Source organism: Erpetoichthys calabaricus, chromosome 11 (assembly GCF_900747795.2).
Source record: "Erpetoichthys calabaricus chromosome 11, fErpCal1.3, whole genome shotgun sequence".
Classification (NCBI taxonomy): Eukaryota; Metazoa; Chordata; class Cladistia; order Polypteriformes; family Polypteridae; genus Erpetoichthys; species Erpetoichthys calabaricus.
In genome coordinates this window covers 116,930,453-116,950,567 of record NC_041404.2, presented here as the reverse complement: position 1 = coordinate 116,950,567, position 20,115 = coordinate 116,930,453, and the positions used below count along the sequence as shown (strand labels likewise).

General features: G+C 39.7%; 1 protein-coding gene across 1 annotated transcript in view; it reads left to right on the top strand.

The window, feature by feature from the left end:
* Window positions 1–20,115, top strand: part of unc5a (unc-5 netrin receptor A) — an 869,594-nt gene that overhangs the window by 629,530 nt on the left and 219,949 nt on the right. Inside the window, exon 5 of the mRNA XM_028813729.2 lies at window positions 9,287–9,467. Coding sequence (XP_028669562.1) covers window positions 9,287–9,467 — 181 coding nt within the window. The remainder of the gene's footprint in view (window positions 1–9,286; window positions 9,468–20,115) is intronic.

Below are 20,115 nucleotides of genomic sequence, written 5' to 3'. Positions count from 1 at the left end.
TGAAGAATTAAAAGTTTTGTCTAATTATGAATTTTAGGTTTCCAGATAAAGCACCCTCTCACCCCATCCTTAAACCTTCTCTTAGGCCTTCCTCTTGCCTGGCAGCTCTATCATTAGCATCCATCCATTTTCCAACCCGCTGAATCCGAACACAGAGTCACGGGGGTCTGCTGGAGCCAATCCAGGGCACAAATCCTGGGCAGGGTGCCAACCCACCACAGGACACACACAAACACCAAGAAACACAAAGGCCAAGTTAGAATCGCCAATCCACCTAACCTGCATGTCTTTGGACTGTGGGAGGAAACCAGAGCGCCCGGAGGAAACCCACGCAGACACGGGGAGAACATGCAAACTCCACGCAGGGAGGACCTGGGAAGTGAACCTGGGTCTCCTAACTGCGAGGCAGCAGCGCTACCACTGCGCCACCATGCCGCCCTCTATCATTAGCATCCTTTTCCCAATATACCCAGCATCTCTCCTCTGCACATGTCCAAACCAACACAATCTCGCCTCTTTGACTTTGTCTCCCAACCTTCCAACCTGATCCTGTACTCATAATGTACTCATTTCTAATCCTGTACATCCTTATCACACCCAATAGATCCTGTAAATCTTCCCTTTCACTCTTGCTGATAACCGTCTGTCACAGATTACTCCTGACACTCTTCTCCACCCATTCCACCCTGTCTGCATTCTCTTTTTCACCTCTCTTCCACAATCCCCATTACTCTGTACTGTTGATCCCAAGTATTTAAACTCATCCACCTTCGCCAACTCTGCTCCCTGCATCCTCACCATTCCACTGACCTCCCTCTCACTTACACACATGTATTCTGTCTTGTTCCTACTGACCTTCATTCCTCTCCTTTCGTGAGCATATCTCCACCTCTTCAGGGTCTCCTTGACCTGCTCCCCACTCTCGCTACAGATTACAATGTCATCAGCAAACATAATAGTCCAAAGTGACTCCTGTCTAATCTCATTTGTCAACCTCTCCATTACCATTACAAATAAGAAAGGGCTCAGAGCTGATCCCTGATGTAATCCCACCTCCGCATTGAATGTATCCATCATTCCTACTGCAGAACTCACCATTATCACACTTCATATCCTGTATAACTCTTACATTCGTCTCTGCCACTCCCAACTTCCTCATACAATACCACAACTCCTCTCGAGGCACCCTGTTATATGCTTTCTCCAGGTCCACAAAGACGCAATGGAACTCCTTCTGGCATTCTCCATACTTATTCATTAACACCCTCAGAGCAAACATTTCCCCTGTGGTGCTTTCTTGGCATGAAACCATACTGCTGCTCACTAATCATCACATCCCTTCTTAACCTAGTTCCACTACTCTTTCCCATAGCTCCATGCTGTGGCTCATCAACTTTATTCCCCTGTTCTTACTACTGCTCTGCACATGCCCCTTATTCTTAAAAATCAGTACCAGTACACTTCTTCTTCACTCCTCAGGCATCCTCTCACTTTTCAAGATTCCATTAAACAATCTGGTTAACACTAGAATTACCAGAGCCTACGAAAAAACTCGTAGATCCGTCCCACCTTAAATCACTTCTTAAATCCGTTCGCAGCTCTCCGCCAGTGTCTTTTGTCTTCTAAATGTGCAGATAAAGACAAGCTGCAAGCAGCCGACTATTCCATCCCACCACCGACTTAGAACGTGCACAACCTTCTCCCAGCTCATGCCTTGATTGATTATCTGGGATTGAAGTGGAGTTTTAGAGTGGAAATAATAGATTGTTATTTGGAACACATGCATTTCATGTGTGTTTCGTTTCTACAGTAATCTGTGTAAAAGCATTTTTAAAATAGAAACGTTTTTCATATTCTAGTAGTAAATGACAAAATGTAGGCATAAACTATATAATGTATGAAGCCTGAAGTTCAAATATCAAGGAAACACTTTCACAAAAGGTACAGATAGATAGATAGATAGATAGATAGATAGATAGATAGATAGATAGATAGATAGATAGATAGATAGATAGATAGATAGATAGATAGATAGATAGATAGATAGATAGATAGATAGATAGATACTTTATTAATCCCAAAAATATAACAGAACAAGTGCGCTTTTATTCAAAAATATAATTGCAGGAAAAAAAGCCACCTTAGCATGCAACATTTACCCATATCTACTACGACTGCCACTGTGGTGCAACAGTATCAGTTGCGGACTGGGAATCAAAAGGTCATGAGTTTGATCCTGTACAACTCCCTTTTGAGAAGTGAACTGCTCTTATTCTTACTATTTTAGAATAAAAACATATGTTTGATTTCAGTTTGTAACAGCCTGTGTAATTTATGATACTTGTAAAGGTTAGCTTTGTTTTTTTTTTTTTTATTTACTTTACATTCTATCAGTCGCGTTCAAGATCCTTACCTACTCCCCAAACCCCCCCCATCTGACACTACTGTTTTCACATAAAGACGTGCTATAGCTCTGCAGTGTATCATGATACATGCTACCGCTGTTTCTTTTGTACTCCAGGACATGCAGAAGAAAGCATAGTAAAGAGCAGTAACTTCAGTGCTATATGCAATCATCAGACACTCCCCATCTGACACTGCTGTTTACACATAAAGACGTGCTATAATGCAATATTATTTATTAAACGAACAGCGTCAGATCGGTTCTGAATTTATACTGGCGCTGTTAGAGTCAGATCAGAAGCTGAATAAGCTCCTGTTCTGACTCTAAGTAAAAAGTATGAATTAATCAACAGAAATAACCGCGATCGACATTTTAAACTTAACGATTTACAGTGCATACCAATTTATAAATTTTATGTCCGTATGAGGTTAAAAAGAAAAAAAAAGTAACACTTTCTTCCCAGCTGGGGATCGAACTCAGGTCGCTGAGGGACGGTAGGGTTGTTGCACTCTGAGTCAGCAAATCTTAGCATTATGCCACAGAAGGTGTTGTATCATTCTTGAACCTTTTGTGAAAGTGTTTATTTGATCTTTGGATTTCAGGCTTCACACATTCTAAATTTTTTTGCCTACATTTTGTAACATTTATTACTAAAATATGAAAAAGTTTCTGTTTTAACAATGTGTTTACACAGATTACTGTAGAAACGGAACACACATGAAATGCGTGTGTTCCAAATAACGATCTATTATTTCCACTCTAAAACTCCAGCAGTTCAGTCATTCCCAGATAATCAAACAACAAACAAGGCATGAGCTGGGAAAACTTAGTGAATGTTCTGGGACGGTGGGGGATGGAATAGCTGCTTGCTGCTCGTCTTAATCAGCACATTTAGAAGACAAAAGACGCTGTCGGAGAGGTGAGAACGGTTTTAAGGTGGGCTGGATCTACGAGTTTTTTCGTAGACTCTGGTAATTCTAGTGTTAAAAACTCCATTGCCATCTCTCCTAAACGCCTCCATGCTTACACAGGTATGTCATATGGACCAATGGCCTTTCCATTCTTCATCCTCTTCAAAGCTGTCCTTACTTCCTCCTTGCTAATCTGTTGCACTTCCTGATTCACTATCTCTACTTTATCCACCCTTCACTCTCTCTCATTCTCTTCATTCACTAGTCTCTCGAAATACTTTTTCCATCTTCTCAATACAACCTCCTCGCTTCTGAGTATGTTTCCATCATTATCCTTTATCACCCATCTTTCCTAGTTTGGTCCCTCTGTCTAGCCAAACCGGTACAGGTCCTTTTCTCTCTCCTTAGTGTCCAACCTCTCATACAACTCATCATACACATTTTCTTTAGCCTTCATCACCTCTCTCTTCACCTTGCGCCTTATCTCCTTGTACTCTTGTCTATTTTCTGCATCTCCCTGACTATTCCACTTCTTCTTTGCTATCTTCTTCCTCTGTATACTCTCCTGTACTTCCCCATTCCACCACAAGGTTTCCTTTTCCTCCTTCCTCTGTCCAGATGTCATGCCAACCACCCTTCTTGCTGTCACTCTTACTATTTATGCTGTAGTTGCCCATCTGTCTGGTAACTCTTCATTACCATCCAGTGCCTGTCTTGCCTCCTCCCTAAACTCAAGCTTGCAATCTTCGTTTTTCAACTTCCACCATTTGATCCTTGGCTCTGCCCTCACTCTCCTCCTCTTCTTGATCTTCAGCGTCATCCTACAAACCACCATCCTATGCTGTCTAACTACACTGTCCCCTGCCACCACTTTGCAGTCTTTAATCTCCTTCAGATTGACTTTTCCTGCATAAAATATAATCTACCTGTGTGCATCTTCCTCCACTCTTGTATGTCACCCTATGTTCCTCACTCTTCTTTAAATACGTATTCACCACAGCCATGTCCATCCTTTTGGCAAAATTCACTATCATCTAATCTTCTTCATTCCTATCCTTGACACTATACCTATCTGTCACCTCCTCATCTCCACTGTTCCCTTCACCAACATGCCTATTGAAATCCGCTCCAATCACCACTTTCTGTCCCTTGGGTACACTGTTCATCACTTCATCCAACTCACTCCAAAAATCTTCTTTCTCACCCATTGCACACCCTACTTGCTGTGCATATGCACTAACAACATTCATCATCACACCTCCAGTTTCCAGCTTCATAATCTTTACTCTGTCTGACACTCTTTTCGCCTCCTAAACAGTCTTGACATACTGTTCCTTCAGAATAATCCCTACCCCATTTCTCCTTTCATCCACACCATGATAGAACAATTTGAATCCACCTCCGATCCACCTGTTCTTACTCCCCCTCCATTTAGTCTCTTGCACGCACAATATGTCAACCTTACTTCTCTCCATCATATTGGCTAATTCTCTCCCCTTACCAATCAAACTGCCAACATTCAAAGTTCCTACCCTCAGTTCCACTCTCTTTACCTTCCTCCTCTCCTCTTTCCTCCAGACACGTCTCCCCTCTCTTCTTCTCCTGCTTCGGCCAACAGTAGCCCAATTTCCACCAGCACCCTGTTTGCTAACAATGCTGGTGGTGGTCGTTGTTAACCTGGGGCTCGACAGATCCGGTATGGAAATCCGTATTGTTGTTCACATGTTAATAAGGCAAAATTTTACACTGGATGCCCTTCCTGATGTAACCCTCCCCATTTATCTGCGCTTGGGACCGGCACGAAGAAACACACTGATTTGTGCATCTTCTGTGGCTGGGTTATATGATTTGTGTAAAATAAATAAACCTGCAATGCACTCCTTTTTATTAGAATTGTTGTTGTTGCTCACATTTTGATGCTCAGTTGCCTGTCCTTGCCAACAAGTAGTAGGGCCCCAGGTATGCCCCCCTTGGACTCCCTGATGTCACCCATCAAATTGTGTGGCATAGCTAGGAATTCCTAAAGGAGGATATTTAGATGTCTATATGTGAGTGTGCCCTGCATCGTAACCTGCCTTCCTGTTGAGCTACACTGGAGATCTCTTTGATCCTAAGATTGAATTACGCAGGTTCTGCAAATAATGTTGATAGATGATTTTTTTTTTCTAGTTGGCAGTACAGAAAGTTTATCTATTATTTATGTTCATTATTTCAGTAGTGAGGTGGAAGAGGCCAAGACTTGAGAGATTACCTTCAATGTCATACCTCAGGATAATCTGAGTAGGCTGCTGCTTTGGACAGAATTTTCCAATAACATCTTGATGTGTGTCTTTTCCAATTGGCTGCCTCCATTTGAATGTTTCTCTGATCTCTGAAGTTTTCTCTTAATTGTAATGTTGCTTGTGGGTAGTCTGAGAGGATCATCTCTAGGAGTGCCACAATCTGCTTTCTCTTCTTCTTTTGACAGGAGAGTTTCCTGACTGTTGTTACTGGCCACTGCTGCATTACTGATTACATTAAAGATCTGTATGTCTGAAAAGCTTCTTTGACTGCTTTTTTATGTGATTTCTTTGAATGTACCCTTTCAGACTTAGTTATCCTCTTAATATCATACTTCTTTCTAGCCCTGTTTTCTGTTGTATACCATTGAGATCTTGTGCTACATGGTAGGAGCAAAGCAATACAGTAATCCCTCCTCCATCGCGGGGGTTGCGTTCCAGAGCCACCCGCGAAATAAGAAAATCCGCGAAGTAGAAACCATATGTTTATATGGTTATTTTTATATTGACATGCTTGGGTCACAGATTTGCGCAGAAACACATTTTTGTAGAGAGACAAGAACGTTATTCAAACACTACAAACAAACATTTGTCTCTTTTTCAAAAGTTTAAACTGTGCTCCATGACAAGACAAAGATGACAGTTCTGTCTCACAATTAAAAGAATGCAAACATATCTTCCTCTTCAAAGGAGTGCGCGTCAGGAGCACAGACTGTCAGAAAGACAGAGGAAAGCAAACAAATCAATAGGGCTGTTTGGCTTTTAAGTATGCGAAGCACCGCCGGTACAAAGCTGTTGAAGGCGGCAGCTCACACCCCCTCCGTCAGGAGCAGGGAGAGAGAGAGAGAGAGACAGACAAACATTCAAAAATCAATACGTGCCCTTTGAGCTTTTAAGTATGCGAAGCACCGTGCAGCATGTCGCTTCAGGAAGCAGCTGCACAGAAGATAGCAACGTAAAGATAATCTTTCAGCATTTTTAGACGAGTGTCGGTATCGTCTAGGTGTGCGAACAGCCCCCCTGCCCACACCCCCTACGTCAGGATCAGAGAAAGTCAGCGCAAGAGAGGGAGAGAGAAAAGTAAGTTGGGTAGCTTCTCAGCCATCTGCCAATAGCGTCCCTTGTATGAAATCAACTGGGCAAACCAACTGAGGAAGCATGTACCAGAAATTAAAAGACCCATTGTCCTCAGAAATCCGCAAACCAGCAAAAAATCCGCGATATATATTTAAATATGCATACATATAAAATCCGCGATAGAGTGAAGCCGCGAAAGACGAAGCGCGATATAGCGAGGGATCACTGTACAAGTCTTTAACAATACTTGGAATATAACCTCTGGTAGGAAGCAAATATATAGATAGATAGATAGATAGATAGATAGATAGATAGATAGATAGATAGATAGATAGATAGATAGATAGATAGATAGATAGATAGATAGATAGATAGATAGATAGATAGATAGATAGATAGATAGATAGATAGATAGATAGATAGATAGATAGATAGATAGATAGATAGATAGATAGATAGATAGATAGATAGATAGATAGATAGATAGATAGATACTTTATTAATCCCAATATATGGAGTCTTGACAGAGGTTTGGCTGGGTTGTAATGAATGTGCCTATAGATAATTACTCTTAAGCACAGCAATAGGAACTCGCTTGTTAGAGCTGAGAGGTTTAGGCTACATCTGCACTACTATGTTTTCATTTAAAAATTAAAACAATCTCTGTCTACACTAGCATTTTTACATTTTTGCAAAAGTATGTCCATCCTCACTAAAATGACTAACAATGCAAATGACGTAGTCGTCTGCCTAAATTTGGCAAGCAAGAGTAGCCATCTTACCCACAACTGGCAATGCTTCAACAGATTATAAAACTGCTGGCCTAAGGAGTTACCACAAAACTGAAGCAATCGGTAATTATTTGCATTTTGTGCATGTATACAGCATTTGATCTGTACAAAATGCAATTCTGATGCATACTGGTAAGCAACACAACATGCACCATGAAAAGCAACTCTTCTGTGCCCTTTGTGTTGGAATATGGTTGTCTTCCTGGAAGGGTGACTAATTAGGGAATCGATAATGAGCAGCATCCAATCAGGGAATAGCCACGTAATAAGCATGAACAAATCTGAGCACAATTAGAATCTTTGTTTTCAAAAAAATGCATTTTCATTCATCCACACCACAATCCTGACACTGTGTTTTCAGAAGTATACAGGTCTGGTGAGTGTTTTCAGAAGTCAACATTATCAGAGATTGAAAAAGGTGTTTTATGTGTGTGTTCATGTTGGACAGGAAGGAAGGGATACCTTTAATCAAACTTTTAAAAAAAGAGTTTTATCTAAGTTAGTTCTTGTTGTAAAAAATGGAGTTTTCTTTTAGTGCCAGTTGCTGCTTCTCTGACACTTTTGTAAAGAACTCAGGTCACTAGTAAAAATGGACACTTTCAGTGGAGCCTCTCCGCTGAAACAGACACTTTTATGGAGCATTCTGTTTGTTGAATGGTCATTTATGGAACTTTCAGGCAAGAAATCTGTTTTTTTTTTTCTATTAAACATATATAAATATATAACCTTGAAGCTAAAGAAAAGAAGCCATCTGGGAATTGACATCTGGAACTGAATCAAGACTTGACCCACTCAGATTGCATGGTTCTTTGCATCGCTTATATTTGCTCTTATTGGTTTTGAGGCAAATAAATATAAATTTAAAGTGAAAACCTAAATCAATGCTATTTGTTTTATTGTTACCAGCAAGCTGAGGGGCTTAGATTGTGCATTCCTTGTCTAGCTGTGGTCCCATATGAGCATGAGAGAATGCTCTTGTGAACCTTTGATAGGTGGTAAGCTGAGTTGAAGTAAATGTCTGCAAGTAAAGGTAGTCCCAATTGGCAAGCAGCCTGCTGTTAGAGGTTCCTAGAGCCAAATACATGGGATACAATACAGACAATGAGACAGTTAAGGAGATAGAAAAAGAACCTAAGAAGTTGGATGGTACCTTTCATGATAGGTGCATGTCCCAAGTGATCTGATAACAAAATAAAGAATACGGGACACCTGGGGATGGCCTGCCCCTTAAAAGTAGAATTAGGTCTTGGGCCTGTGGGAACATTTGGGTTCCCTAGAGAGGGAGCTCCAGGTGGCGGCCCCCAGAGCTTTAACAGCACATTCCTTATCATAGAAGTAATGGATGGGATATAAAGCTACCCTTTCGCTGACCTGGTCCTGGGAATTTGGAGTCAGAAGATGAGTCAAGGTAAGAGCTCGAAAGATGAAAAGTAGAATTAGGTAACTGGGGGTCTTACAACTTGGTTTTGTTTTATCTTTTTCGTTTCTTTTCTTGTTATTCTACATTGAGTCACTCATTTTGTTTGTCTAATATTCTTTGCTTGCAACTTTAAACAACTTTAACCTCTTGAGCTTTATTTCAGGTATTTTCCTTCTTTGAACTAAGTAACTATTCCACAGCAGCATTTTGCTTTATTTTTTGTTGACAGCTTTTTCATTAGTCCAGCATCCTATGCATTTCCAATATTTGAAATATTATTCCAGGTAAAATGCAATGTCATATTTTTTTTTTCTAATTAAAATGAAGAAAGAGCAAAAAAAGATACAATTGACAGCTTGTTAGCAACATGAAGGCCCAGTGAGTCAGATCTGCTCTAATTGTAGGTGGAGTGGCTGAAGAACGAAGACCTCATTGACCCCATTGGTGACACCAACTATTATATCACAGTGGATCACAACCTTATCATCAAGCAAGCCCGTCTAGCAGACACTGCCAACTATACCTGTGTTGCCAAAAACATCGTCGCCCGCCGTCGGAGCTCCTCTGCTACTGTCATCGTTTTTGGTAAGTGCCCTTGCATGCCATCCCTGATGTCTCCTATTGGCTAGTGCTTGTGGCTTGATGCACAGAGACCATTGTCCACTGGTGTTTGATCAAGTTGACATTGGGAAATTCTGCTTGTAGTGCAAGAGATTGCAAAGCAAAACGTGGACGATGGGGTGAGGGGCGTAATTTGAAAAGTTGCCAGGAGTCATTTACAAAACTGTATAGTCATCTTCAAAATCTTACCCATCACGACTTATAATTTATTATCCTTTTTACTAATGTGACCAGTAAACATTGACAGATGCAAAGAAGACGATTGACATAATAAATTGTTTTAAATTGAAATCTTTGAATTTTATTATAATATTTAGTCCATAGAGGTCGAGAATTCTCAGTTCTGTATTTCCAGAGCCACATGCTCTTTTAGTTTTCATTCCCAGTAAGTTGTCACAGCCCTAGCTAACACAATCATTTTCTGGGATGAAGCTCTGTGTTAGACAGACATGTCATTGACATCACTGCTGGTGTAATATCTTTCTTTATGCTGACCTGTGGAGAGGCAGAGAGTAGAGTTTCAATTGGACACAGAGAATTTGGCGAGGTAAATGTGCCTATTTCGAAGGCTTCTTGCTTGAAGATTATGTTGTGCCATTCCAGGGTCAATTGTTGTTTTGATGTCTGCGTCATTAGCACTTTTGGAGATTTACAGTCTCTAAACTGTGAGTTCCATGCATTGTCTGCCCATCTCATACATGTTACAAATCAGTGTCATACTGCATAGCCTCCAGTGCTCAAGGCTATCAATACTGGGACAACTAAATTGACACTTTAGCCCAAAGGTTCTCAGTCACAGTCCTGGAGGGCCACAGTTGCTGCAGGTTTTTGCTCCAACCCAATTACTTAATAAGAAGCTCTTATTGCTCAAGTAGCACATCTGTTTCACTTTAGTTGTCTCGCTTGCTGAGCCCTTGTTGCTTATTTTAGTCTTAAAAAGCTGTAATCTTGGTTTTTAATTGCTCCTAAATAGCATTAACATGCAAATGACAAAAGAGACCAGCATTTCTCCATTTACCTTGTTACCACTTACACCTGTGTGTATTTATAATGCACTATTGGGTTTAATTAAATGCAGTGGAGCCTCGGTTTGCGAGCATAATTCGTTCCGGAAACGTGCTTGTAATCCAAAGCACTCGTATATCAAAGTGAATTTCCCCATAAGAAATAATGGAAACTCAGATGATTTGTTCCACAACCCAAAACTATTCATATTAAAATGATTAATACAAAATATAAAGTAAAAATACATAAAACAAATTAACCTGCACTTTACCTTTGAAAAGAATCGTGGCTGGTGTGAGTGAGTTTCTAAACTCTTGTGGGATTGCACCGAACGGGACGTCACGCGGAAGAGCATCCCAAAGCAATCGCAGTCTCCCAGCGCTGTAGCAGTTCGCCGTAAAAGCGAATCCGAAAAGATCGCGGACATGCTATAAGCGCAAGCCGTCGATGGGTGATACAAGGAACAAGGAACATTATAAATGCGCAGGGCCCTGCCTGACTGCTGTGTCTGTGTATAGGAGAGCGGCAGATCCCGCTACAATAAATAACTGTGCTGTTGCTGTTTCAAGCTGAATAAAGCTGGTGTTGCTAAAGTACTGAGACTCAGCTTTGTGTTTTTGGGTGCAAGACGGGGACTTGCACGTCACAGCACACACGCACACACACACGAGCACGCGTGTGCACTCACACACGAGCGAGCAAGTGAGCACACACACATACACACACACGCGCGCACACACGCAGTCACAATGCTAATGCTGCAGTAAACAGTATATGCTCGTACGGATGTTGACTATATGAGTGAGGCACGCCGACTCAGACGGAGAATAGGAGACAATTGCCTACAATCCCACAGCGAGAGAGAGAGAGAGAAGAACCATCAGCTCAGTTGTGATCACATGACGCTCAGCAGACAAAGCATATACATACTACTCGTACTGCAAGACCTCGCTCGTTTATCAAGTCAAAATTTATTAAGAATTTTTGCTCGTCTTGCAAAACACTCGTAAACCAAGTTACTCGCAAACCGAGGTTCCACTGTACTTGGAAGGAAAGTGAAGAGAAAAAAAGTGAAGGACTGAGAATTACTCATCTGTTTTAGACTCCAAATCTTTTGGATGATATCCTTAGAAAGGGGAGGAAAATCTAGGATATGAGAATGACCTGATATGGCAGAGTTAAAGCACTAACAAGCCATGAAATTAAAACCTACAGCCACTGCGGCCCTCCGGGACTGTGATTGAGGACCCCGGCTTTAGCCATTGTGTTGTGATGCAGGATGAAGGTGGAAGTGTAATTTAATTTATTAAACAGTCTAAATGCATGACTTTATGATAAAGCAAATTATGCCACACCAAAAACTTTAAAATATAGCAACACTATGGGAACAGGTTTATTGAGCCAGTAGTCCTGAATCTGAAAGCAGATTATTATAACTGATGTAGATGTACAGTGTGGAAAGAATGAAAACATGACTGTATGAATGAATGAAATCAGTGTGGTGCTGCCTGGAGAGTAAATAATATATTCTGGTCACGTCACAAAGAGACACAAACTATTTTTCCAACAGAATTGTGCTAACATATTTAAAACATTTAGAATTTGTGCAGTTTCCAGACATCATTTTAAACATCAGTTCTATTACGTTGAAAAGCTATAAAAGTGATGACTTTTTTCATTTGTGAGCCAGGTGTTAATGTACTAACAAAGATAAATATAATTGTGTGTATTTAGTTAAGGTTTACATTATCTTTTGTTGTAATAATTTATTGTTTTAATTTAAGTTAGCTCTAATACAAAGGCTCTGTACTTCCAAAGTTATGTGTTGTAACTTATTTTAATGAGGTGTGGTCTCTGAGGAATGGATTGATTTTGTTGAACTGGTTAAATTGTATGATTCATAGTATGAGAAGAACTGAGATAAAGCCAAAGTGGTAACTTTGGTTTAAAATTTTTGCTGCCCACAAAGCAGAAATCCAGAGGAAATGAAACAGAGCAAACATGAAGTTTAAAGAAGGACGTCTCTGCACAGAGCTGGTGGTTGTGTGAGGCCAGGTTCCCAGTCATACACTCTTACAAATAAAGGTGCCAGAGTGGTTCTTCAGAGCGATGCCTTAGGGGGAACCATTTCTAGTTCCCAAAAGAACCATGTACATGAAGGTTTCAGAAAGAACCTTTATTTATTTAGATCTGTAACAAGTTCCATAAATAGCCATGAATAGATGATTACAGTTCATTAATTCATGGTTTTAAAAAGACTATTGCTGCATAAAATAATATGGGCTGAGTTCAGGTTTTATTGATCTGTTGTATTCTGCTACATAATATAAAATACATTAACAATTTTTGTTTTGCCGACATACTGTATTAGGAAACTTTCAAAGCCCAAAGAACCAGCTTCATTTGCAAAGAATCCCTCCCAGAATGACATGTTTCTTTATCAAGCAATGGTTCTACAAAGAACCATACAACCCAGTAAAGTGTAATTTTAGAACCATTATTATTAATTGTGTATTCTGTACCTGGACTCAAATGAAGTGAGTCTCCTGCGTAGTCATTTCTGTTTTTCAAATTGTAATCCTCTACAGTGAGCCTACGTAAAACACAAAGTAAAGAAAATTCCACCTCCTTCATTCTTCTCACTTTACACATTGCCCACAGCCCTTCTTCTTGACCAGAGCCTGAGAGACTGTCTTATAGATGATTCATTTAATTGTTCTTGTCTCAACAATGTTCTGTCAATTCAATGAAAAATAATGCTTTGTTTCCCTGTATTTATGTTCTATTCTTGTTTATTTTGTTTTTTCATCACTGACTTCTATGATGCCTAGTCTGCCTAGCAGAAATGGCCTATATCCATGTATGTGATGTCGCAGGAGCACAATCACTGGATTATGGCAGCCATGCAGTATTTAAATGAGTGAGCTGCATGTTCAGAAAGGTTTCATTCATTGTTTACAAATAAAGGAAAAGGTAGTTTCCTGAAAGGGAAGGGTGATTTCCTGGATTGCGGCAACTACAGGGGGATAGCACTGCTCTTATTGCCAGGTAAGGTCCTTGGCTAGGGTCATCCTCAATAGGATCCATGATCACTTGCTCACCTACCAGCAACTGGAGCAGTATGGTTTTACACTTAGAAATCTACCATCGACTGCATCCTGGCACTGAGGGTTCTCATCGAGCACAAACACGAATATGGGCAGAATTTTTTTGCAGCCTTTGTCAATTTTCATAAGGTATTCAACTTAGTTCATCAAGCTGCCCTGTGGAACATCCAAAGACTGTATCCCCCTGAAGTTGCTAGATATCATGGCCGGCCTGTACACAGGTACTGTGAGTGCTGTGCAGAGTGAAGACAGAACCTCTGTGTTTTTCCCAGTTGATTCTGGGGTTCATTAGGTGTGTGTTCTTGCTCCTACTCTGTTCAATGCTTGCATGGATGGATGTTGGGCAGTGTTGTAGGGTCCAGCAGAAGTGGGGCATCTGTTGGTGAAGAAAGATTCACTCATCTTGACTTTGCCGACGATGCTGTGATCTTCGCGGAGACAATGGAGGCTCTGATAGGGGCTCTTGAGAGACTGAGTGAGAAGTCTGAGTGTCTGGGCTTACGAGTGTCCTGGATAAAAACCAAGATCGAAGCCTTTAACGATTCCTTGGGCACAGCCATAGACAGTGTGTCTATCTGTGGAGGAAACGTCAACCTCTTCGAAATTTTTACTTATGTCGTCAACAACATTCATGTCTCTGGTGACTCTTCCTATGAAGTCAGTAAACGGATTGGTCATGAGATCGCTGGAAAGGGGTGTGTTGCGTGTGGCACTCCCAATACCTCTGCAAAGGACATACATCCAAGTCTTTAAAGTCCTGGGGCTTCCTGTTTTGCAATATGGCTACGAGACATGGATGCTATCCTGTGACCTGAGACGAAGACTGGACTCCTTTGGTACCATATCTCTTTGGAGAGTCTTTGGGTACCGCTGATTTGACTTTGTGTTGAACGAGTGATTGCTCATGGAATCCCGAATGAAGCACGTTACCTGCCTTGTGAGGAAGCATCAGTTACAGCACTACGGCCATGTGGCGCGATTCCCCGAGGGTGATCTGACAAACAGGATCCACATTGGTGAGGACCCAAGTGGCTGGACCAGACCAAGAAAATACACACATTACACCTGCCTGCGGCAGATAGATGGTCATTTCTAGAGGGTGGGACTGGACTGAGCATCGATCCCGAGCTGTTTCGTTGTGTGGTGGGTGCAGCAACGTGCTGTACCAGTGCATGCTTCCCAACCTGACCTGAGCTGTTATTTCTTGACAAGTATTTTTTCAAAATGTTCTACCTAAATTTGTTTTATACCAACTTTGAGTATTTGCAACTGATTTCAAAACTTTTGCCCTTGCTCTTTAAATGGACTCTGCTTCACTGATTTTTGATTAAAAAATGTTGCCCTACTTTATTAAAAAGATTTAGATAGATAGATAGATAGATAGATAGATAGATAGATAGATAGATAGATAGATAGATAGATAGATAGATAGATAGATAGATAGATAGATAGATAGATAGATAGATAGATAGATAGATACTTTATTAATCCCGATGGGAAATTCACAAATTTAATTACGACACATGCTGCAACAAAAGCTTCCATTAACCTCCTCAAAGCAATGATGTACACACAGTTTATTGTTTCCAGATTACTATCTATCTATCTATCTATCTATCTATCTATCTATCTATCTATCTATCTATCTATCTATCTATCTATCTATCTATCTATCTAATTTTATTTATTTGTGCATTTAGTCATTTAATGTTGTTACTGTAATAGATAGATAGATAGATAGATAGATAGATAGATAGATAGATAGATAGATAGATAGATAGATAGATAGATAGATAGATAGATAGATAGATACTTTATTAATCCCAATGGGAAATTCACATTCTTCAGCAGCAGCATACTGATACAATAAATAATATTAAATTAAAGAATGATAATAATACAGGTGAAAAAAACAGACAATAACTATGTATAATGTTAAATATTAACGTTTACCCCCCCTGGTGGAATTAAAGAGTCGCATAGTTTGGGGGAGGAACGATCTCCTCAATCTGTCTGTGGAGCAGGACAGTGACAGCAGTCTGTCGCTGAAGCTGCTCTTCTGTCTGGAGATGACATTATTTAGTGGATGCAGTGGATTCTCCATAATTGATAGGAGCCTGCTGAGCGCCCTTCGCTCTGCCACAGATGTTAAACTGTCCAGCTCCATGCCAACAATAGAGCCTGCCTTCCTCACCAGTTTGTCCAGGCGTGAGGCGTCTTTCCTCTTAATGCTGCCTCCCCAGCACACCACTGCGTAGAAGAGGGCGCTCGCCACAACTGTTTGATAGAACATCTGCAGCATCTTATTGCAGATGTTGAAGGAAGCCAGCCTTCTAAGGAAGTATAACCGGCTTTGTCCTATGGTATTTATTTATTAATTTATTCACTTTTCTAAAAAATATGCCAGTTTTGTATGCATAGATTCGTTAAAGCTGAAATTTTTAACTAGCTGAACTATGGAAAGAAAATGGCACATCATATAAAGGCTGATTAAAGTATGTAGGAAAATGGTTATAAATGGAGAAATTTTCAAATTGTTATTTGAGTTATTTTTTGGAATCATTTAAGGAATCTATACATTTGAATTGAATTAAATTAATTCTTTTGTGGTCACCCCACGATTTTATTTTTAGTCACATATGACCAACAAAATCTTACTACGAAAAAAAATATTTTTTACTTTTTATTGCATTTGTTAATAAAATCCTGTCACTTAAAATCTTATTTTATATATATTTTAGCTATCCTAATGCCAGACAGTCCTCAGCAAGTTACAAAAACCTTGACTTACATAACATTCATTCATGTTCATTTCTTATTTCAGAAAATCCTAACCTCGGTGAAACCTTACACATGTAAAGTACTAGAATTCACTGGATCAATATCTCTAAATCACTGAAAACAGTATTTTGCCAAATTTGTATATAAATGGGGCGGCACGGTGGCGCAGTGGTAGCACTGTTGCCTTGCAGTAAAGAGACTCAGGTCCGCTTCCCGGGTCCTCCCTGCGTGGAGTTTGCATGTTCTCCCCATGTCTGCGTGGGTTTCCTCCGGGCACTCCGGTTTCCTCCCACAGTCCAAAGACATGCAGGTTAGGCAGATTGGCAATTCTAAATTGTCCCTAGTGTGTGCTTGGTGTGTGGGTGTGTGGGTGTCCTGCATTGGGTTGGCGCCTTGCCCGGGATTGGCTCCTGCCTTGTGCCCTGTGCTGGCTGGGATTGGCTCCAGCGGAACCCCGTACCCTGTGTTAGGATATAGCGGGTTGGAAAATGACTGACTGTCTGACTGCAATTAATGTATAGATCCTGGGTCAAAACTGATGAAATATTGTATTGTTATCAGAGATAAACAAGCATGCAAAGTTTGAAGGATATCCATCTGGAAAAATTGGGTAAACAATTGATTGCAAAATTGGACCCAGGCAAACAGAGATGACAATTTGAATAAAATCGTGTAATAATAATTATAATAATAATAAAGATGCAATAACAATAATAGGTAATTTGAAATACATGTAGTGTCTCTAACGAATAAACTGAAATTAAAGTGTAAGTTTCTATTGCAAAGAGCAGGCATGCATTATGTGATTTTCTCACGTGTTACAACATCAGAAGATTGTCCAACTCTCACACTGAACTTCTCTTTTGTACTGCTAGCTGATCGGAGGCAGGTGAACACTGTGCAGTTTTATAGAATTAAAAAGGTTGGGGGATTTTTGAACAATTTTACACAAAGTAGCATAGTGACAGTGTGACAGAAAAGGTAATAGTGATTTTTTTTTGCATTTTGTTTGATTAGCCAGCATCTTATGACTGGCAGGCTACAATTTTTTGTTAGCAAATTTACCAGGAACTTTTAAATACTGGCCAGTACTCCTCATTTTTTCTTCTATTTTGTAGATCTGCTCCAGGTATTTCTTATTAAATATATCATACTTTTGATGGTTCTCTAGCTAACACTCCCCTAACTTGTCCTTCTTTCAATGTATCCACAAATGTTTTGTATAAGCATGGTGTCAATTCCTGATTGGTCAATGGGAATTTAAACACAGAAGAGGCTGACATGAATTTTCATACCTGCTACTCTCAACCCAACCGTATTTGAATTTTTCATATGTTTTTTGGAACATATCTCATACCTTCCAAGTAGCAATGTTAAAACCAGTAAGTTTCTCATGATTCTGTGATTTGAAAAACCTCTCAGTGGCCAATAAGTTGGACTAAAATCACTTAGTGTTCATTAGACACAAGCAGTGCATTATATTTCAGTTCCAAGCATGAAAGAGTTATTGAATGAAGAACGTCTAGCAAATCTATCATGGAGAAAATCTGTGTTGAACATGAATGGAATCACCAGTGCCTTAAAGGTCAGAAGCCTTCACAGATGATAAGGTTATTTAAATGAGTTTACTTGGAGCTAACATGTGAATTGACAGAGCAAATAGTAACCAGCATGCTTTATTCTCATTGCTCTATCAATTATTACTTAATATAACATTCTCAGATCTGCTTAGTCCAAGTTAGGGTGACAGAAGGCCACAACGTAGACCAGAAGCAATTATCATAAGACAAAAAACAGGACTTGACAGGACGCAGTCCCACTCATGAACACTCACAGTCACTGAGTGGGCAATATAGAATCATTTGTTAACCTAATCTGCAAATTTTTGGAGATTGAAGAAGAAAACCAGAGCACAAGGAAGAAAACAGAGACAGTGAGAACGTGCAAATTCAATGCAAAAATTGTCTGGGCCCAGGATGTGAACGAAGGGGGCAATGAATATGATAAGGAACAGTGCTAACCACTTTTTAGAAGTTAAATCCACACACACCATTTTCAGCTGTAAGCTGTGAATCCTTTAGACATCCCTACTATTTGTTTTACATTTTGTTGTACTTATTGTTATTACAAAAAAAACACACTTCTGTTTAAAAAATAAAATACCAATCACAAATGCAAACAATACAACATATCAAAGATGCAATAATCACAATCAATACTTTAAAAAAAAAGCTCAAGGTGCCTCACTTTCTGAAGGCAAGCAAGGAAGAAGGCACAAAAACAAAAGGCTTTCTGATATTAAAATAGAGTGGTCCCTAAGTAAGAAAAAATCTACCTGGTAGTTAGGCAACAACTTTTTATTTACCCTGATATACAGCCATGGTAAATCATAAACAAGATGAGCACCTAACTAAATAGTGATGTGAGGCGATCTCTGTGGTTTGTATTTCTTGTTAAATATTAAGCAACAAACAAAAGTGTAATCTGGTCTAGTAAAATAGTGTGGCTTCCTTGTCAACTGCAGGGCAGATGCTATGCTTTCCATGTTTTGATAGTGAAATCCGAGGAGGGACAGTACAAAACATAGCTAAAGGATCTCAGGATTACACGGTGGATGGTGCAAAAGGCCTTCTCTGGGAAATCAACTATTAAAACTTATGATGTCTGGAAATCCATAGTTGAATCTTTGAAAATTGACATTACAGTGATCCAATTAGTTGTCTTATGCACGAACATCAAAAACATTATTTGATGGCTATTCACTTCAAACTGTCTTTGGTTTGTGTTAATACAGAGAAGCAAAACTCAGTTTCAACAAATGTCTGATTTGAGATGAAGCCGTTGGATTAACCAGGAGTTCTATGCATGGCAGGTTGGATCCTGTTATGTTTGTGCGTGGGCTCAGTCCCTGATTTTTTTTTAGTTTATTATTTTTGTGAATAGTTTTGTTGCTCTTGATAATAAATATATGTTTATTATTTTTTTACTTTGTTGTTTATGCAAGCGCTTTTCATTACATTTTCTAGTTTCTGGTTCTTATTTTACAGTCTTATTTTTGCAAATCCTCTTTATCTTGTCTTCTTCCTTTTGATTTTGCTGTTGAGCCCATTTAGGCACGGCTAAAAAATTTACTAATTGGACCCTTATCTTGTGGAATTATTAGTCCCAAGCATTTTTATGAGACTTTACCTATTCCTACTTTTGTTTTTTGTGCTCTTTTTTGTGATTCTTACCTTTTATGTGTTTTACTTTTTTGTTTGTGATGCACCCACAACATAACGTTCCTATGGCTCACACACAGTTAACGGAAAACTGCGGTGTTTCAACAAATATGACACTTGACGAATATTCCACACAAATGGAATTATCTGGGTGGACAAAGTGATATAATCAAAGCAAAAGTGGGATGGTGCTGCCCCTTCATAATCATATATAGTCACCTTGACAACAGCTGCTCTCTGTTATTCAAGCCAGATGTTTGGGCTGGGGTTGTTGTTTCTTTTTATTATATTCATTTATTTATTTTTGGGCACTTCTGTAAAATTTTAATTTTCCCTTGGGGAGAGTCTTATCTAACCTTTTGTTAGTTTATATAGCACAATGTGTGGAGTGCAAGTCCAAGGAGGTTCTGTTCAAGCTTTATAATGCACTGGTGAGGCCTCATCTGGATTACTGTGTGCAGGTTTGGTCTTCAGGGTACAAAAATGGCATAGCAGCAC